We start from the raw sequence: 21,532 nt of genomic DNA on the forward strand, positions 1-21,532 counted from the left end.
TGAACTCTATCCCCAAGCACCACATTCAACTGACCTTTAAACACATCCAGGGTTGGTGACTCCAGACCATCCCTGGGCAGCTCATTCCAATGCCTGACCACTCTTGAGAGGATTTTTTTTTCTCCAGTCTAAACCTACCCAGCTGCAGCTTGAGGCCATTCTCTGTGTACAGTTCTGGGCTCCTAAATTCAAGAGAGATGTTGAGATACTGGAAGGTGTCCAGAGAAGGGCAACAAAGCTGGTGAGGGGCCTGGAGCAGAGCCCTGTGAGGAGGGGCTGAGGGAGCTGGGGGTGTTTGGCCTGCAGAAGAGGAGGCTCAGGGCTGACCTCATTGCTGCCTACAAGTACCTGAGGGGAGGCTGTAGCCAGGTGGGGTTGGTCTCTTCTGCCAGGCAAGCAGCAACAGAACAAGGTGACACAGTCTCAAGTTACGCCAGGGGAGGCTGCCCAGGGAGGTAGTGGAGTCTCCATCCCTGGAGGTGTTTAAAAAAAAGAGTGGGTGTGGTGCTTGAAGCTGTGGTCTGGTGATGAAGGCTGCTGGGATGAAGGTTGGACTGGCTGATGCTGGTGGTCCTTTACAAGCAGAGTGATTCCTAGTGATGAGATGTTGAGGGCTTTGGTTTAGTCAAGGACTTGTCAGTGTGAAACTAACAACTGGTCTCGATGATCTTGGAGGTCTTTTCCAATCTGAGAAAGCTAAGGTCTAGGCTGGATGTTAGGAGGAAGTTGTTGGCAGAGAGAGTGATTGGCATTGGAATGGGCTGCCCAGGGAGGTGGTGGAATCGCTGTCCCTGGATTGGCCAGGGCTGAGTGCTAGGTTGGAGTGGATGTTCTCGGAGGTGTCTTCCAACCTGGTTGATTCTGTGATTCTATGATCTTGTTTTATCACTATTTACCTGTGAGAAGAAACCAGCACCAACCCCTCCACTGTGTCATTTCAGGTAGCTGTAAACAGTGATGAGGTCTCCCCTCAGCCTCCTCTTCTTCAAACTTACCATCCCCAGCTGTCTCAGTTGCTCTTAGATTTATTCTCCAGGCCCCTCACCTGCTTCCTTGCCCTCCTCCACACTCACTTCAGTAGAAGGTGAAGGCTGAGTAGAAGATGAAGGTGGAAGGCTGCTGTGTGGAGTCCTACACAGGGCTACAATAAATGGGAGAAATAGAGCACATGTCCTACAAGGAGAGCCTGAGGGAGCTGAGGTTGTTCAGTCTGGAGAAGAGGAGGCTGAGGGAAGAACTTCTGGATCTCTACAGCTACCTGAAGGGCAGTTGGAGTGAGGAAGGAGCAGCCACTTCTCCTTGGTGGCAAGTGGCAGGACTAGAGAAAATGGTTACAAGTTGTGCCAGGGGAAGTTCAAGACGGATGTTAGGGAATATTTCTTCACTGAAAGGGTTCACAAACTTTGGAGTGGTCTGCCTAGGGCAATGATTGAGTCACTGTCTCTGGAAGTCCCAGCATGTGGACCTGGCACTTGGGAACATGGTTTGATGTTGACTCTTGCAGTGTTGTTCTCCCTGATTGTTGTTATCTCTTTGTGCTGTTGTGTTGAACTCTCCTGATCTCAACCCACTGGGTCGTGTCTTTTTCTCCTGATTTTACTTCTCCCATACCGGCAGGGGGAAGTGGTGGGGAGCTGTGTAAGCAGCTGTGTGAGTGAACCATGACAGCTTGTGAGGAGTGGATGAGGGAGCTGGGGTTCTGCCTGGAGAAAGAGGCTGAGGGCAGACCTTACTTCTCTCTACAACTCCCTGAAAGCAGTTGGTCTCTTTTCCCAAGTAACGAGGGACAGGACAAGAGGAAACAGCCTCTGTTTGCACTGGGAGAGATTTAGGTTGGATATCAGGAAAGATTTCTTCCCTGAAAGGATTGTCAAGCTCTGGAACAGGCAGCCCAATGCAGAGGTGGAGTCATCATCCCTGGAAGGATTTCAAAGCCCTGATATGGTGCTGAGGGACATACAACTACCTGCGGGGAGGCTGTAGCCAGGTTGGTCTCTTCTGCCAGGCAAGCAGCAAGAGAAGAAGGGGACACAGTCTCAAGTTGTGGCAGGGGAGGTCTAGGCTGGATGTTAGGAGGAAGTTGTTGGCAGAGAGAGTGATTGGCATTGGAATGGGCTGCCCAGGGAGGTGGTGGAGTCTCTGTCCCTGGAGGTGTTGAAGCCAAGCCTGGCTGAGACACTTAGTGCCATGGTCTGGTTGACTGGCCAGGGCTGGGTGCTAGGTTGGACTGGCTGAGCTTGGAGGTCTCTTCCAACCTGGTTGATTTTATGATGATGATTCTATGATGAGGTTGGACTGGCTGAGCTTGGAGGTCTCTTCCAACCTGGTTGATTCTATGATGATGATTCTATGATGAGTTTGGACTGGATGATCTCGGAGGTCTCTTCCAACCTGCTTGATTATGATTCTGTGTCATGGTTTAGTGGTAATTAGGCAGTGCTGGGTTAATGTTTTGACTCAATGATCTTGCAGGGCTTTTCCAATCTAAATGATTCTGTGTCTGTAAGATTCTATGAGAGGTTGGTCAGTGCCAGGGTTCCAGTTGCTCCCATGGGTATTTCGACTCCTTTTCCCAGGGGAAAAGGAGGGTGCAGAAAGCCTGTGGCTGGCACCCTATAAAAACCCCTCCCTCTCCAGCTCCCCCAGCTGCTTTGACAGGTTGGAGATGCTCAGCCACTGAGGTCAGGACTCTGTTTGAAGGACAGATAATTAATCCAGCAAAGTAATCCGCAGTTCCTTTTTGGCAGATTTATGGAGATAGCCTCTGTACTCGGGGACTCTGCCTCATCATCTTTCATTTCCCAGGCAAAGCGAGTGACTTGTTGTATAACACGACCTGTTCTAGATAAGGCTTTTTCATTTAGGGGAACTCTCTGCTCTAACAGAGATTGATTTCCCCACTGGGATCCCGACGCTCTCGGCAGGATCAGCCCCGCCGACCGCATTGTGTCCGCGTCGGCTGCCGCCGCGCGTCGCCTGGGGCGTGGGGAATCCTTTTGGCTCCTTAAGGGAAGGATTTTATTCCTCCTGAGTTAAATGGCAATTTAATTAATAGGCAGGAGAAGGAGGAGGAGGAGAGTCTGGCCCTCGAGCTCTTGTTAGGAAAACCTCTTGTATGACTGCAGTCTTGCACTTTGCTTGCTAGAGTTAAACTTTGGGTTTCAGCTATTTCCAGGACGCTCAGGAGAGTTTGTCTCCCTCACGAAGGTGTGAAGGTGACCTCTGCTGCTGGAGCAGGAATCAAAGGCTTGAATCAGGGGAGAGGGTCCCGGGGCTCTGCAAGAGGAGCGAACCGTCAATCTCTGCCTGCTTGACAGGTTTCAGGAGCAGTGATGGATGGCCAAGGGTAGATTGCACTAGGGCGATCCATATGTCCTTCCCTGGACTTGGAAAGTCCTGCAGGAGACAGGGGAGGGAGCATGGGGCTTTCAGATGGTGAGCTGCTCCTTAGTGCTCTTCCCAAACTCTTAGGACAGGGCTTTTTCAACCAAAGTTGATTATTCTAGGACACTGATGCAGGTTTTGGCCAAGTGCTCTGTTGCTAAAGAGCTGGTGCATCCCAAGGGAAGCATCCATTAAAAATCACTGTTTCCACAGTGTAGCAGGAGCGTGAGTTACAAAAGTGAGAGGGGAAGCATGTCTGAAAAGAATTATTAGGCTCACAGAATCAGTCAGGGTTGGAAGGGACCACAAGGATCAGCCAGTTCCAACCCCCCTGCCATGCCCAGGGACACCCTACCCTGCTGCCCACAGCCTCATCCAGCCTGGCTTTAAACACCTCCAGGCACAGGACATCAATCACCTCCCTGGCAACCCATACCAGTCTCACAGTGAACAACTTCCTCCTCACCTCCAGGCTGAATCTCCCCACCTCCAGCTTTGCTCCATTCCCCCTAGTCCTGGCACTCCCTGACACCCTAAAAAGTCCCTCCCCAGATTTTTTGGAGGCCCCCTTCAGATCCTGGAAGGCCACAAGAAGGTCACCTGGGAGCCTCCTCTTCTGCAAACTGCACAACCCAAACTCTTTCAGTCTGTCCTCACAGCAGAGCTGCTCCAGCCCTCTGAGCATCCTCCTGGCCCTGCTCTGGACACACTCCAGCATCTCCACATCCTTCTTGGAATGGGGCTTCAGAACTGGATGCAGTACTCCAGGTGGGGTCTCAGCAGAGTGAAGCAGAGGGGGAGAATCACCTCCCTGGCCCTGCTGGCCTTCTCTTCTCCAGGCTGAACAGCCCCAACTCTTTCAGTTTGTCATCTTTCTTCTGGGTTTTCCTCTAGGGAATAAAATATCATCTACACCAAAAAACAGTGTAGCAGCTCTCAGAACATGTTTCACATGGTCTTACTAGATCTGGAGTCCCCCACTGCCTTCCTTTTGAATGTGCAGCACAATGCCTTGAAGTAAAGTTAAGTAGTGAAAGAGGTCTCCCAGCCCTCATCTGCTGACACCTCCTTTTGTTTTTCGACCTCACTTAATAAAGGCATCAAAGCAAAACACTTCCTGGAGCCCTTTAAAGCAGACATCAGGGAGGATCCTCGGAGGCAGGACCTGCTAGTTTTAATCTCCCCAGTGTTAGTTGGCCTGCGCCAGCTCTTTTTGCCCACATCCCAATCACTCGGTGAACTACCAGGGTGTTAAAGTCCTCATAAATTCCACCTGCTGGGAGGGCCTTCCAACATGATTTAAAGGCAGCCATCATAGCAGAACATTTCTGTAGGAGGACACGCTGATGGGTGGAAAAGTGCCCCTCACGCAGTGTTATTCATCAAAGGCTGTTCCTCCACCCTGCCAGTGCAAGGGGGCTCGGCGGCACAGAGGAGCGATGGCAGCTGTGGCCACAGCCCTGCTTTTCTTGGCTTGGTTGTTCCCCTTCTTCCTCCCTGCCACTAATGATGCTGCCTCTACTCTGCCCTAGTGAGGCTGCATCTGGAATATTGTGCCCTGTTTTGGGCCCCTCAGTTAAAGAACCACTAGATGGATAAAGAACGGGCTTGATGGCTGCACCCAAAGAGTGGCTGTCAATGGCTCCATAGCCAAGTGGAGGCCAGGGACAAGCAGAGTCCCTCAGGGATCAGTCCTGGCACCAGTCTTGCTCAACATCTTTGTGGGTGCCATGGACAGAGGCATTGAGTGCAGCTTCAGCAAGTTTGCTGACCACACCAAGCTGTGTGCTGCAGCAGACAGGCAGGAGGGCAGGGATCCATCCAGAGGGACCTGGACAGGCTGCAGAGGTGGGCACAAGCCAACCTCAGCAGCTTCTACAAGACTAAGGGCAGGGTCCTGCAGCTGGGTGGAGGCAATGCCAAGCACAAATGCAGTCTGGACAGTGAGTGGCTGGAGAGCAGCCCTGAGGAGAGAGACTTGGGGGTGCTGTGGGAGAAGAAGCTCCACAGGAGCCAGCAGTGTGCACTTGCAGCCCAGAAAGCCAAGCAGAGCCTGGGCTGCAGCAGAAGTGTGGCCAGCAGGGCCAGGGAGGTGATTCTCCCCCTCTACTGTGCTCTGCTGAGACCTCGCCTGCAGTACTGCATCCAGTTCCAGAGCCCCTAGAACAAGAGGGATGTGGAGATGCTGGAGTGTGTCCAGAGCAGGGCCAGGAGGATGCTCAAAGGGCTGGAGCAGCTCTGCTGTGAGGACAGACTGAAAGAGTTGGGGCTGTGCAGCCTGGATAAGAGGAGGCTCCCAGGTGACCTTCTTGTGGCCTTCCAGGATCTGAAGGAGGCCTCCAAAAAATCTGGGGAGAGATTTTTTAGGCTGTGAGGGAGTGCCAGGACTAGGGGGAATGGAGCAAAGCTGGAGGTGGGGAGATTGAGAGTGGCTGTGAGGAGGAAGTTGTTGATCATGAGAGTGGTGAGAGGCTGGAATGGGTTGCCCAGGGAGGTGGTTGAGGCCCCATGGCTGGAGGTGTTTAAGGCCAGGCTGGATGAGGTTGTGTGCAGCCTGCTCTAGGGTAGGGTGTCCCTGGACATGGCAGGGGGGTTGGAACTGGACGATCCTTGTGGTCCCTTCCAACTCTGGCTGATTCTATGATTCTAAGAAGGATCTCAGGGAACTGCTGGATAGAGTCCAGCACAGAGCCACAAAGATGATCATAGGAGTGGAACATCTTCCTTACAAGGAGAGACTGAGGGAGATGGAGCTCTTCTGCTTGGAGAGGAGGAGACTGAGGGGTGGCCTCACTCATGTTTATAAAGATATCGGGGGAAAGTGCCAAGAGGACGGAGCTAGGCTCTGCTCGGTGATGCCCGGTGACAGGACAAGTGGCAGTGGGTGGAAGTATAGGCTGGCAATGGCAATGGGAGAGGTCTAGGCTGGATGTTAGGAGGAAGCTGTTGGCAGAGAGAGTGATTGGCATTGGAATGGGCTGCTCAGGGAGGTGGTGGAGTTGCTGTGCCTGGAGGTGTTGAAGCAAAGCCTGGCTGAGGCACTTAGTGCCATGGTCTGGTCGACTGGACAGGGCTGGGTGCTAGATTGAACTGGATGAGCTTAGAAGTCTCTTCCAAAATGGTTAATTCTATGATTCTATGGTCTAGTTGATTGGACAGGGCTGTGTGATAGGTTGGACTGGCTGAGCTTGGAGGTCTCTTCCAACCTGGTTGAATCTATGATTCTATAATTCTCAGTTGAGGCATAGGACATTCCATGGAAATGTGAGGGAATTTGTTTTCCCTGTGAGCATGACAGAACACTGGAGCAGGCTGCCCAGGGAGGTTGCGGAGTCTCCCTCTCTGGAGATATTCAAGACCCACCTGAGTGCGTTCCTGTGTGACCTGGTCTAGGTGATCCTGCTGTGGCAGGGGAGTTGGGCTGGATGTGCGTTCAGGATCCTTCATTCCAGCCCCTAACATTCTCTGATTCTCTGATATTGGCATCTTACTCTGGCTTCCTAGCAGTCCAGAAACCACTGGGAAGAGGCATGGTTGGGATAACGATTTGCATGGCAGGTGGTCTGCCAGCAAACTGTCTCCAGTAATTAAACCCATACATTCTTGTTTATGTGTAAATATGGAGCTAAAAGGGTAGGGTTTGTTTTCATTTCTGGGAGTTCCTACCTAACTTCCTGGGATTTAATGTGTATTCAAAATGTTGGCAGCCACTGGAGGAGAATAAACCTTCACTGCCTCTGTTCGTGCTGGGGGCTAGAGAAAACAGCTGGTTCTGAGATGGTTTGGGGAAGGTGTTGAGCCTGGAGACGTGGGGTTTATGTTAAAAGCTGATTCAGACTTGTTACTGGGCACATTACAGTGTACACCATTCATGTGCTCCTGATGGGTCTGTTTTGCTGTCTTGACTCATGATCCAGCTGTTGGTTGCTCTCCCGTAGCAGGTTTTAGGGTTAGATTCATGGAACAGGGGAAAAGCTGGCAGAAAAAAAGGCCAAACCAGGCAGGGCTGGTGATTTTTCTTCCCTCTGAGCGTGTCTTAGATGATGTGGAGGAATAGAGGTTGTAGTCTTAGACTCAGCATCCTTTCATGTGATGAATTACCCTCAGAGCAGGAACCTTTAAACTCTTTGGGCTCTGTTCTCCTCTCTGGCACCCAGCCCCAACTCCTGTGGGCTTCAGGAAGGGGATTGCACCTCAAGTGATAAATCCTTCCTTTTATTTTCCTCTACTGTACATTGGGTTCTAAAAAAGGGAGCCGTGCAAGCTGTTAATCCAAGCTCCTTTTGTGGCTCTGTGAGATCAGACATTCTGCTGCTCGTGTCAGAATGGGCAATTGAATCTTTTGGGAAGGATGCTAAATGCCTGTTTGTAAAGCAGGCCTGTGTGGAGTTGTGCTGGCATGCAGCTGTGGGCTGGAGTTGCTTGTCCCACACAGCTGGGGGGTGTGGGACGAGCTCCCACAGAGCTGCATCTTCTGTGAAGAAGATGCTCAGGGAATCACAGAATCATAGAATCAAGCAGATTGGAGGAGACCTCCAAGCTCAGCCAGTCCAACCTAGCACCCAGCCCTCTACAATCAAGCAGACCATGGCACTAAGTGCCTCAGCCAGGCTTGGCTTCAACACCTCCAGGCACAGCAACTCCACCATCTCCCTGAGCAGCCCATTCCAATGCCAATCACTCTCTCTGACAACTTCCTCCTAACATCCAGCCTAGACCTCCCCTGGCACAACTTGAGACTGTGTCCCCTTCTTCTGTTGCTGCTTGCCTGGCAGAAGAGACCAACCCCACCTGGCTACAGCCTCCCTTCAGGGAGTTGTAGACAGCAATGAGGTCAGCCCTGAGCCTCCTCTTCTGCAGGCTGCACACCCCCAGCTCCCTCAGCCTCTCCTCACAGGGCTGTGCTCCAGGCCCCTCACCACCTTCCTTGCCCTTCTCTGGACACCTTCCAGCGCCTCAACATCTCTCTTGAATTGAGGAGCCCAGAACTGGACACAGCACTCAAGGTGTGGCCTGACCAGGTATGTGGGTGAAGCCCCATCCCTGGAACTAGTCAAGGTGAGGATCTACAGTGCTCTGGGCAACCTGATCTAGTTGAAGATGCCTCTGCTGACTTCAGGGGAGTTGGACTAGGTGATCCTTGGAGATCCCTTCCAACCCAGACCATTCTATGTTTCTAAGATCAACCCAAAGAGCAGGGTAGGAGGAACAGGTGCAGTTTTCTAGAGCACCTTCATTTCAGACAGAGCAAAGAATGTGGCCAGCAGGAGTAAGGAGGTGATTTTCCCCTTGTACTCAGCTTTGGTGAAGCCAGACTTCGAGTATTGTGTTCAGTTTTGGGCACCAAAATGCAAGAGAGTTGTGGAGGTGCTGGAGCAAGTCCACAGGAGGGCAATGAAGCTAGAGAATAGACTGGAGAATAGACTGAGGGAGCTGAGGGTGGTTAGTTTGAAAAAGAGTAGACTGAGGGAAGACCTCATTAGCTGTCTACAGCTACCTGAAGGGACATTGTGGAGAGGCTGCTGCTGGTCTCTTCTCACAGGTAGTTGGAGACAGAACAAGGGGGAACGGCCTGAAGCTGAGACTGGGGAGGTTTAGATTGGACACTGGGAAAAGGTTTTTCATGGAGAGGACAGTCAGGCACTGGAATGAGCTGCCCAGGGAGGTGGTTGAGTCACCCACTCTGGATATGTTTAAAGGTTGTTTGGATGTGGTGCTTAGCGATGCAGTTTAAGGTGAATCTTGTAGAGTAGGGTTCTAGGTTGGACTTGGTGATCCTGAGGGGCTTTTCCAACCTGGATGTGTCTGTGATTTCTCTGAAGAAATAAGGCTCTGGTTGTATTAACCCCTCCAACTTGTTCCCTTTGAATTTAAACCTGGGGGCAAGGCGTCTGCCCCGGCACTCCTCCCCGCAACTCACACAGAGGGGCAGAAACTCAAGGTGAAGCTCAGCGAGGTGGTCACGGCAGCTGACGGACTATTTATACAGTGATAACTGTGTCTGTTGCTGACTCCATGAACCACATCCAACAGCATCTATTTCAGTGCCGAGGAGCCCTGACGGAGCACATTCTGATTAATCAATTACCCGGCACAAGGTGTGTGATGGGTTCCCCTTTCACATCTCATGAAAGTCACCCGCTCCAAGTTGGAGTGGCTTAGCAAGCTCTGATGGTTTGGGTGTTACCCGCCCCCCCCCACACTTTGGAAATCACCCAGACTAGACTCAGCAGCTCTGGAAGTTGAATGAAGCTTTGTATTTACAGCTTAGCACAAGATACAAGCAGATATGTGCAGTATATATACAGCTATAGACACAAATATACAAGGTAAAAGGTAATACAGAAACACAACAGCCCTCCCAGAAACCTGAGTCCCCAGGAGGGGCTCTCAACTGCCCTTCCACCTTCTCCGACCCCTCTCTACCTTATCCCAGATCTTGCCTTATGTTTAAGGTAGTTTTGAGGGTCGGCCAGGGGGTTAGGAAGCAGATGGATTAGGCACAGAGACGGCAGGTTAGGTTAGAGAGAGATGCAGCCCAAAGCCCAGACAGAGAGCGACTCTGTTATCTATATTTACATTCTTGCTCTTATATATCTCAACAAGCCTATGAGTGAAGTAGCCATCACCATTGTTTCCCTTTCACAGCCTGTAATCTAATTCTTCTCACCAAAACATTCTAGCTGGCTTCAAACTAGCACACAAGCCAGGGCGTTTTCACAGTATCACAGTATCATCAGGGTTGGAAGAGACATCACAGATCATCAAGTCCAACCCTTTACCACAGAGCTCAAGGCTAGACCATGGCACCAAGTGCCACGTCCAACCTTGCCTTGAACAGCTCCAGGGACGGCGACTCCACCACCTCCCCGGCAGCCCATTCCAGTGTCCAATGACTCTCTCAGTGAAGAACTTTCTCCTCACCTCCAGCCTAAATCTCCCAGATCCAAGCAAACCCTTCTCGCAGATGAGGGGAAGGAAAATTTTCCTGCATGGGGGAATCAGCTTCCTTTCCCTGACAGGTAGCTCTTCATGGGAGCTGAGCATCTGTGTTAGTTTGAGCCTAGCTAGAGTGTTTTGGTGAGAAGAACTAGATTACAGGCTGTGAAAAAGAAACAATGGTGATGGCTACTGCACTCATAGGCTTGCTGAGATGTATAAGAACAAGAATGTAAATATAGGTAGCAGAGTTGCTCTCTCTCTCTGTCTCTCTGGGGCCGAACTTCTCTGTCTAACCTAACCTGCCATCTGCTTCCTAGCCCTCCTGGCCGACCCTCCAAGCTACCTTGAGCATAAGGCAAAGTCTTGAGTAAGGTAGAGGGGTGCAAGGAAGATGAAAGGGTGGTTGAGAGCCCCTCCTGGGGACTCAGGTTTCTGGGAGGGCTGCTGTGTTTCTGTATTACCTTTTTACCTTGTATGTTCCTGTCCATAGCTGTATAGATTGTACATAACCTGTGTGTATCTTGTGCTAAGCTGTAAATATAAAGCTTCATTCAATTTCCAGAACCACTGAGTCTAGTCTGGGTGATTTTCACATGTTGGTGGGGGGCAGGTAACACCCAAACCGTCACAGCATCTATCCCTCCTAGGGATTGGAATGATGCTCAAAAGCCAGAGGGGTTGGGAGGAAGGAGGAGACCTCAATGTCTTTTTTTTTTTTTCCTTGTCTCTTTTTTTTTCCTCCTGTCTCTTTTTTTTTCCCCTTCCTCTTTTTCTGGGCCTGAGCCAGCATTTTTAATGGCCTTTTTAAACCATGAGAGCGTTGGCTGAGGGCAATTAAACATTACGGTCTTCAACTATAAAACCCCTCGTAATAGCAGTGTTTCTCCAGGTTGATGCCTGTGCCACCATCCGTTCCTCAATGAGCCTGGAAAAACACTCTGAATGGACTACAGCAATCCAGCCCTGCCTTCTCAGTAGCCTAGCCAGCTGTGGTGGGTGTAGGAGCTGCTGCTGTCCATGTATCCACACATGGAATCATAGAATCATAGAATCAAGCAGGTTGGAAGAGACCTCCAAGCTCAGCCAGTTCAACCTAGCACCCAGATCTGGCCAATCAACCCAGACCATGGCACTAAGTGCCTCAGCCAGGCTTTCATACAACACCTCCAGGGACAGCAACTCCACCACCTCCCTGGGCAGCCCATTCCAATGCCAATCACTCTCTCTGACAACAGCTTTCTCCTAACACCCAGCCTAGACCTCCCCTGGCACAACTTGAGACAGTGTTCCCTTGTTCTCTTGCTGGTTGCCTGGCAGAAGAGACCAACCCCACCTGGCTACAGCCTCCCTTCAGGGAGTTGTGGACAGCAGTGAGGTTACTCCTGAGCCTTCTCTTCTCCAGGCTGCACACCCCCGGCTCTCTCAGCCTCTCCTCACAGGGCTGTGCTCCAGGCCCCTCACCAGCTTCCTTGCCCTTCTCTGGACACCTTCCAGTACCTCAACATCTCTCTTGAATTGAGGAGCCCAGAACTGGACACAGCACTCAAGGTGTGGCCTGAGCAGTGCTGAGTACAGGGCCAGAAGAACCTCCCTTGTCCTGCTGGCCACACTCTTCCTGATCCAGGCCAGGATGCCATTGGCACTGCTGCCCACCTGGGCACACTGCTGCCTCATCTTCAGCTACTATCTACCGGTACCCTCAGGTCCCTTTCTTCCTGGCTGCTCTCAGCCACTCTGTCCCCAGCGGAGCACTGGAGCAGGCTCCCCAGAGACATCATGAAGACTTTCAAGAGCTGTCTGGATGTGTTCCTGTGCAACCTTCACTAGAGTCTATGGTCTTGCTCTGTCAGGAGGATTGGACTGGATGATCTGTGGAGGCTCCTTCTAACTCCTAACATCCTGTGATTAGGGGAAAAAAATCTTCCCCAAAGGATTGTTGAAGCCCTGGAACAGGCTTCCCAGGGACTGGTGGAGTCCTCATCCTGAAGAGATTTAGTAGCTGTTGAGATGTGGTACTGGGGGTCATGTTTTAGTAGTGGACTTAGCCCTGCTGGGTTAACAGTTGAACTTGATGACCTATAAAAGTCTCTTCCAACCAAAACCATTCTCTGCTCCTATCTCCTCTAAAAACTATTGGCCTCTATGTTTACAGATCCTTGTCCACAGAATGGTATTTTGTAATTAAAAAGACATTTTATGACACTTTTTACGAGGGGGGAGAGTACCAAGATCCCCTTCATGCACTTTTACCATGGCAACGTAGCATCCTGAAGCATTCCAACACCTTGCAGCACCATTCAGTACATCTCACGCAGTGTCCTTCAAAGGTGGTATCAGAAGAAGTTTCCTCAAGAGTCAGCCATAAATTAAAGACCAAAGGTTGGAAGCCAAGATTTAAAGAGGGGAATTGACCAAAGGAGGAGACTGGAGATCTTCATGTGTGGCCTCCAAAGTTAGATTGAAAAAAAAGCCAGGCTGCTGCTGCTAATATTTTAAGTAGCCATGCATCATTTCATTAAGCTGGCTAGCAGTCAATGAGCCATTGAAGATGGAGAGAAAAGAGCACCAAGGACAGAAATGGGAAGCATTTGGTCCTAGAAGAAGTTGTAAGGCCTCTGTATCACAGATTGCTGGGTTGGAAGGGACCCTGAGGATCATCTGGTCCAACCTTTCTAGGTAGTAGTATTGTTTGACTGAGATGGGACCCTGCTGAATCTGCTCTAATAGAATCAACCAGGTTGGAAGAGACCTCCAAGCTCAGCCACTCCAACCTAGCACCCAGCCCTGGCCAGTCAACCAGACCATGGCACTAAGTGCCTCAGACAGGCTTTCATACAACACCTCCAGGGACAGAGACACCACCACCTCCCTGGGCAGCCCATTCCAATGCCAATCACTCTCTCTGCCAACGACTTCCTCCTAACAGCCAGCCTAGACCTCTCCTGACACAACTTGGGACTCTGTCCCCTTCTTCTGTTGCTGCTTGCCTGGCAGAAGAGACCAACCCCACCTGGCTACAGCCTCCCTTCAGGTACTTGTAGACAGCAATGAGGTCTGCCCTGAGCCTTCTCTTCTGCAGGCTGCACACCCCCAGCTCCCTCAGCCTTTCCTCACAGGGCTGTGCTCCAGGTCCCTCACCACCTTCATTGCCCTTCTCTGGACACCTTCCAGCACCTCAACATCTCTCTTGAATTGAGGAGCCCAGAACTGGATACAGCACTCAAGCTGTGGCCTGAGCAATGCTGAGTCCAGGGGCAGAAGAACCTCCCTTGTCCTACTGACCACACTTCTTGAGGCAGGCCAGGATGTCATTGGCTCTTTTGGCCTCCTAGGGCATACAATGCAGGACAATGCATTGCTTCCCTTGGGAAGCAGATCCAAAGTCCAGCTGTTCTCATAGGGAAAAATTTACTTCTGGAGTCCAATCAGAACTTTCCTGGCAGTATCTTGTACCCAGAATGTAACGAGGGAGGGAAGTGCTATGGCACTTAGCGCTCTGGGAAGGAGAGGAGCTGCTGGCAGCCAGCAGCTCATGAAAGCTAGAGTGACTCCCAGGGCTGGGTGAGAGGGAGAGCTCGACCTGGAAGCTTTGTTCACCATGTAGAAGGTGCAGTCATGGTTAAACAGGGGATTGGAAGGGAGTGAGGTGGATGGTGAGTGATGGGAAACAACTTTGTGCGGCAGCAGATCTGTCTTGCAGCTCCCTTCTAGGGAAATGACAAATGTTGTGTGTGTGTTTTCCTTCCTGCTGAGATGCATTGAGAAGACAGGAGGGTTTTTCATTTGTGAGTGGGATGAATGTAGCCTACTCACAGGGTTTCCTCACTCCACTTTGGGGCTGGATCAGGGCTTCTGGCATACCCTGAGAGGATGAAGGGAGTAGTGTGGGTTGCCATATGCCTGCCTATAACCTCCTTGGTCATCACTAATTCAGCAGCTTCCTCTGGTATTGTGTGAGGACAGTGTCAGGTGTCCCAAGCCCCATGTACCAACTGCTTCTCTTTGTCTGTATGACAGACTGATCACCTGGGGCTGCCACAGGGGCATTCCTGGTGCCGCACATTCGTCTTTTCAGCATCTGCTGGCTGTGAGACTCAAATGTTGTCTCAGACCTCTCTGAGTGTCTAATTCCAGAGGCAGCAGATAGGATGTATGACAGAGGCAGCACAACTGTCCACAACACCTTGTCTGGTTGCTTGCAAGTAAGACCAAATTTGGCTTAAGTAGAAGAAAACAAGGCAGCTCTTTGGGGTCAACACATGGCAAGATCATGGATCTCTTTAGCTTGGAGGAGGCCAAGGGGTGACCTCACTTGTGGTTATAAAGATGTGAAGGGCAGTGCTGGGAGGATGAAACCAGGTTCTGCTCGGTGATCTCCAATGGTAGGACAAGAGGCAATGGGTGCAAGCTGGAGCAGAGGAGGTTCCATGTGAACATAAGGAAAAACTTTGTCACTGTGAGAGTGGCAGAAGTTCTTGCCAGAGAGAGTGATTGGCATTGGAATGGGCTGCCCAGGGAGGTGGTGGAGTCACCGTGCCTGGAGGTGTTGTATGAAAGCCTGGCTGAGGCACTTAGTGCCATGGTCTGGTTGATTGGCCAGGGCTGGGTGCGAGGTTGAACTGGATGATCTTGGAGATCTCTTCCAACCTGGTTGATTCTATGATAGATTGTGGAGTCTCCCTCACTGGAGACACTCAAAATCCACCTGGATGCATTCCTGTATGACCTACTCTAGCTGACTCTGCTCCAGCAGTGGGGGTTGGACTGGATGACCTTTTGAGGTCTCTTCCAGTCCCTAACATTCTGTGATAACTGCCATAACAGGCTGTCCAGAGAGGGTGTGGAGTCTCCTTCTCTGGAGAGCTTCAAAGCCCACCTGGACTTGTTCCTATGCAACCTGATCCAGGTGTACCTGCTTTAGTAATGTGTTGGACTAGATGATCTTCAGAGGTCCCTTTCAACCCCTCGCATTCTGCCATTCTGTGAAGTGCCTGTGAGACTTACCCTAATATCTCCCTGCCTCTGACTACTTCCAGCTAGGAACATTCCTGAGCCACATGTGGCTTCTCTGTTATTCTTTCATTTGAACTCCATGGTCTCCCCTTGAAGATGTGTGGACCTTTACCATCCTCTACACAGGCTCCACTTGTAACATGATGAATTAATTGTGAGCGTCATCTGTCTGCATCTTTCTCTGATTAACCTGGATTGATGTCCTTCCACTTTAAGAGCAAGGCCATACCCAGCTCAGGGACACAGTGCAGTTGGGCAGAGGGGAGAACAAGGTTTTAGCTGTGCCATTGCATATTTCTATAACCCAAATGATTGGAAGCTCTTGAGCTGCCTGCAGTGTTCGTCACATTGTCAGCTGTTGGAAGGAAAGCATCCTTTTCAGCCTGAGATGGGGTGGAGGAGAGGACCACATTTTAAGCTAGTGAGAGGCCTGGAGCACAGCTCTATGAGGAGAGGCTGAGGGAGCTGGGAGTGTGCAGCCTGCAGAAGAGGAGGCTCAGGGCTGACCTCATTGCTGTCTACAACTACCTAAATGGTAGTTGGGGGTTAGTCTCTTCTGCCAGGCAAGCAGCAACAGAAAAGGACAGAGGCTTAAGTTGTGGTGGGGGAGGTCTAGGCTGGATGTTAGGAGGAAGTTGTTGGCAGAGAGAGTGATTGGCATTGGAATGGGCTGCCCAGGGAGGTGGTGGAGTTGCTGTGCCTGCAGGTGTTCAAGAGAAGCCTGGCTGAGGCACTTAGTGCCGTGGTCTAGTTGATTGGAGAGTACTGGGTGCTGGGTTGGAGTGGATGATCTTGGAATTCTCTTCCAACCTGGTTGATTCTATGATTCTAAAGCACATTGAGATAATATGCAGAGTTCACCCAGCCCACTGCAGCCTGTGGCTAGCTCCGTAAAGCCTGTCTCTGAAGCACCAGGTCAGGTCATGCATGGAAACCAGTGAATTAAGAGGTTCATACCCTCATACTTCACCCTCTGAGTCATTCCCAGAACTTTTTGGCATCAGCTATACCAACTGCTTGTGCTCAAGCTGCCTGTTATTTTTTTTCTCAGGTAACACCAACAGCATCTTTGCACTGGACTACATCAGCGGAGCCTTAACCCTGAACGGGCCACTGGACCGGGAAAACCCCTTCTACAGCACTGGCTTCATCCTCACAGTGAAGGTGAGACCTCCTTCATCTGAGTGTGTGCTCTGGATAAGCAGGATAGGGAGGACATCCTGCTTGTGGACAACTTCTTTGAGGTGGAGGAGCAAACCTGGGACACATTGCTCCGGTAGGCACTCAGAACCATGATGAGCTGTTCCCCAGCCAGGTGAGGTGTTCAACACAGCCCCCTCATAGAATCATAGAATCAACCAGGTTGGAAAAGGCCTCCAAGATCATCCAGTCCAACCAATCCCCTAGACCTAGCCAGTCAACTAGACCATGGCACTAAGTGCCCCCTCCAGTCTTTTCTGAGACCACCAGCAGGGACGGTGCCTCCACCACCTCCCCGAGCAGCCTACTCCAATGTATGATGGCCAAACTCTGGCTGCCTCTATATGAATGCATAAGGTCATTCTTGGTGCCCTGTACGTCTCCAACTTGATCTCCTGTGTTTGCATACAGCTGCCCCAGGATTGTAAACAGGACAACACATACATTCAGGCAACAGACTTGTGCTAATTTCCCACCTTTCTTCCCCCAGACTAGGAATGTTTTGTAATGTGGTGGGCAGTAGAAGATGCACAGATGTCCCTTCTCATCCCTATCCACCCGTGATTCTGTTGAAAGGGAGTGGGAGCCCCAAAAGTGGTGGAAGGTGAAAAGAAGATGGCAGGCTGAAAATGGATGGGAGGTCCAAAGTGTTGGGAGGGCCAGAAGACAGTTAGTGGTCAGAAGAAGTTTTGAGGCCAAAAGGGGAGTGATAGACCAAAAAGGTGGTGGGAGGCTGAAAGGGAATGGTAGGTCCAACAGAGAATGGGAATCTCAAGGTGTTAGCAGTCCTCAGCCTGGCCGTGAGGAGGAAGTTGTTCAGCATGAGAGAGGTGGGACCCTGGAATACGTTGCCCAGGGAAGTGGTTGAGGCCCCATCCCTGAAGATGTTTAGGGCCAGGCTGGATGAGTCTCTGGCCAGCCTGATCTAGGGTAGGGTGTCCCTGCCCATGGCAGGGAGATTGTAACTAGATGATCCTTATGGTCTCTTCCAACCCTGACTGATTCTAACATTCTGTGATTCTAAAGAGGGTGAGAGGATGAAAGGAGGAGGGAGGCTCAAAAGGAATGGTAAGTCCAAAAAGGGTTGGAGGTGTAAAGGTGGTCGTAGGCTGAAAACAGGTGAAGTGCCAAATATGATGTTGGGCTGAAAGAGAGTGGGCAGGCCAAAGGTGATGACAAGACACCTTTTGGCCTCCCAGTCTCTTTGGTCATCCATTTTTTTTCTCTAGCTTCCAATCCTTTTCTGTCATTCCACACTATTTAGGCCTCCACTTTTATCCTCATGGCTTTCTGGAATGTAGCAGGGTGCCACAGGTGAGCCTTGTGGCCACAGGTGTAGTAGGTGAGCATTGGGAAAGCCCAGCAGAAGCCCCAAAGCCCACTGGAAAACAGCAGAGCCCCCAACCAGTCGCTTCCCAGAGCCTGCTGGGGGTTCTGTTAATGTCCAGCAGGCTGGTGCCTCTTCCAGATTTTCCCCAGTTGAACCTCCTTTCCACCATTCACTTCCAAAAGAAACAGGAATGTTCTTGTCGTGTCAGCAGGGAGTGCTGCAGCAGGGCATCGTCTGTACCTGCCTGGGAGGTGGGGAGGGAGCGATGCTGAAAGTTGCCTCGTCAAGAAAAAGCACTGGAGCGTGGTCTTCCAACCCCACCAGTCCCACCTGAGAGCAGCTCCCCAGCTCTGTTCACAGCCCTGTAATTAAAATCAATACCAAGCTGGGCAGCTGGTTGGAAACACATTTAGAAGTATAGATTCTGCTTGGCCTGGGTGGGGAAAAATCGGCATTGTAGGAAGGGTCATTGATTGGGAGAGCAGGAGCCAGCACATCACCATCTCATTTTGGTAGGTGCAGTACTCTGTTCGGAGGGGGTCAAAGGGACAAGAAATAGCCCCTCATGATCCCAAACACAGGTTGTGCTGTGGGGCTTTATGCACAGGGGAAGAGATCTGCATCCACCTCTGGCACGTCTTGGTCTGGGCTTTCCTAGTTTCAGTCCAGTAGAAATCAAGCAAGAGAGGGTTTGGGCTTTTCTAGTTTCAGTCCAGTAGAAATCAAGCAAGAGAGGGTTTGGGCTTTCCTAGTTTCAGTCCGGTAGAAATCAAGCAAGACAGGGTTTGGGCTTTCCTAGTTTCAGTCTGGTAGAAATCAAGCAAGAGAAGGTTTGGGCTTTCCTAGTTTCAGTCTGGTAGAAATCAAGCAAGAGAGGGTTTGGGCTTTTCTAGTTTCAGTCTGGTAGAAATCAAGCATGAGAGGGTTTGGGCTTTTCTAGTTTCAGTCTGGTAGAAATCAAGCAAGAGAGGGTTTGGGCTTTTCTAGTTTCAGTCTGGTAGAAATCAAGCAAGAGAGGGTTTGGGCTTTCCTAGTTTCAGTCTGGTAGAAATCAAGCAAGAGAAGGTTTGGGCTTTCCTAGTTTCAGTCTGGTAGAAATCAAGCAAGAGAGGGTTTGGGCTTTTCTAGTTTCAGTCTGGTAGAAATCAAGCAAGAGAGGATTGTCTGGTTTTTTTAATAGGGACAAAAACATCTCTTTAATCTTGGAAAGGTTTAGGAACCTGAAAACTTGCCCATTTTCCTGCCTGCATGATAATGGACTTCTAACTATAGTCTGTTGAGCCAACAGATTTTTACTGCCTCTCCCCTACGAACTTAGCTTTTTTCCTTCCCCCTTCCCCCCTACAAATGCCAATTCTCTGCATCTCACATCCCCAGGACCCAAAAATGTTCTCTGCTGCTCTCGTCCTGGAGCACAGAGTGAAAATACAGCTGGATTGCTCCTTGTTCGGATCAGCCTGTTCTGCTGTTGTGTGCAGAAGCAGTGAATAGCAATGAGCCGTGTGGGTCGCGTTAGCGTTGCTTTGCCGTGCCCACAGCAGAGCACGATTAGCCAAAGGACAAGAGGAGGGACTCTGCTTCCAAAAGCTGCTTCACGAGGCTTGCTTCACTGACAGTAAAATCTGTACTTTCTCCTTTTGGGAGAGCAAAATTAAAGCCCTTCTTGAGACAGAGGTGCGATATGAAGTCGTCGCTCAGCTCTGTATTTAGACACCTGTTACCAAACCTATTTTAAGGTCTCAATCTTGTCTTCCTCTCTTGCCCTAGTGTTTTTCTCCCTTCAGGAGTACTATGGTGGTTAGGTCTCTGCTTCTGGTCACACTTCAGGAGGTGGCAGAGGAGAAAAAAGGAATGCTCTTTCCTCCATGCTGGCTTCCCTTATTTTGAGGACTGCCTCCCATGTCTTGCAAGGGAATATTTTGGTTTCAATCCTCATGGCAGGGAAATGGCCTAGCAACTCCCCAGCACGACTGAGAGAGTGATTTGATACTGGAATGGGCTGCCTGGGGAGGTGGTGGAGTCGCCGTCCCTGGAGCTGTTCAAGGCAAGGTTGGACGTGGCACTTGGTGCCATGGTCTAGCCTTGAGCTCTGTGGTAAAGGGTTGGACTTGATGATCTATGAGGTCTCTTCCAACCTTGATGATACTGTGATATTGTGATGTCTCAGAGTCCTGGCAACATATTGTATGTCAGGTGATAGTGAGAACTTGGCCACAACCATCCCAAGGGAAGTGTTAAATATCCAGGACAGTCTGCAAGAGTATGGCTGACAGAAGAGTGGAGTTAACATAGAATCACAGATTCCCAGAAAGGTTTGAATTGGAATTGACCTTAAAGGTCATTTAGTTGTGACCTCCCCTGCCATGGGCAGGGACACTTTCCACTAGACCAGGCTGATCGAATCCTCATCCAAACTGGCTTTGAACAATCCCATGGAGGGGGAAACTACAGCTTCCTGGGGCAATGCATTCCAATATCTTGCCACCCTCACAGTGGAGAACTTCTTTCTTACATCTAAATCTCCCATCTTTCAGCTTAAAATCATTCCCCCATGTCCTGTCACTACACACCCTTGTAAAATGTCCCTCTCCACCTTTATTATCTGTGGCTTTAAGTACTAAAAGGCTACAACAAAGTCTCCCTAGAGCCTTCTCTTCTTCAGGCTAAACAACTCCAGTTCTCTCTCAGCCTGTCTTCATACGGGGGGTGCTCCAGCCCTCTGATTATCCTAAATGTTGTGTCAGCCACGTGGAAAGGGACTCCTCAATTCAAGAGAGATTTTGAGATACTGGAATATGTCCAGAGAAGGGCAACAAACCTGGTTAGGGGCCTGGAACACAGCCCTGTGAGGAGAGGCTGAGGGAGCTGGGGGTGTGCAGCCTGCAGAAGAGGAGGCTCAAGGTTGACCTCATTGCTGCTTGCAACTATCTGTAGCCAGGTGGGGTTGGTCTCTTCTGCCAGGCAGGCAGCAACAGAACAAGGGGACACAGTCTCAAGTTGTGCTGGGGGAGGTCTAGGCTGGCTGTTAGGATGAAGTTGTTGGCAGAGAGAGTGATTGGCATTGGAATGGGCTGCCCAGGGAGGTGGTGGAGTCACCATCCCTGGAGGTGTTGAAACAAAGCCTGTCTGAGGCACTTAGAGCCTTGGTCTGGTTGATTGGCCAGGGCTGGGTGCTAGGTTGGACTGGCTGAGCTTGGAGGTCTCTTCCAACCTGCTTGATTCTATGATCCATGGTGTGGGGGCAATGGCAGAACCACCTGAGCATCCTTCCTTGGCAAACTGGAGGAAGCAAAAGTAGAATCATAGAATCAGTCAGGGTTGGAAGGGACCACAAGGATCATCTAGTTCCAATCCTCCTGCCATGGGCAGGGACACCCTACCCTAGATCAGTTTGGTCAGAGCCTCATCCAGCCTGGCAAAATAAAGACCATCCCCTGCCTTCTCCTCTCCTTGTAGGCGACAGAGCTGAACGACGACCGCACGCCCTCCAATGCCACCGTCACCACCACCTTCAACATCCTCGTCATCGACATCAATGACAACGCACCCGAGTTCAACAGCTCCGAGTACAGCGTGTCCATCACAGAGCTGGCCCAGGTGGGCTTTGCCCTGCCCCTCTTCATCCAGGTGCAAGACAAAGATGAGGTGAGATATCTCTGTCTG

General features: G+C 50.7%; 1 protein-coding gene across 3 annotated transcripts in view; it reads left to right on the forward strand.

Annotated features, from left to right (window-relative positions):
• Positions 1 to 21,532, forward strand: part of CDH23 (cadherin related 23) — a 370,794-nt gene that overhangs the window by 208,268 nt on the left and 140,994 nt on the right. For all 3 annotated transcript variants that reach the window (XM_064145069.1, XM_064145066.1, XM_064145068.1), the window contains exons 11-12: positions 16,391 to 16,503; positions 21,326 to 21,514. In XM_064145069.1, the coding sequence (XP_064001139.1) occupies positions 16,391 to 16,503; positions 21,326 to 21,514 (302 nt within the window). The remainder of the gene's footprint in view (positions 1 to 16,390; positions 16,504 to 21,325; positions 21,515 to 21,532) is intronic.

The sequence above is a fragment of the Pogoniulus pusillus genome, chromosome 6 (genome assembly GCF_015220805.1).
Source record: "Pogoniulus pusillus isolate bPogPus1 chromosome 6, bPogPus1.pri, whole genome shotgun sequence".
Taxonomy (NCBI): Eukaryota; Metazoa; Chordata; class Aves; order Piciformes; family Lybiidae; genus Pogoniulus; species Pogoniulus pusillus.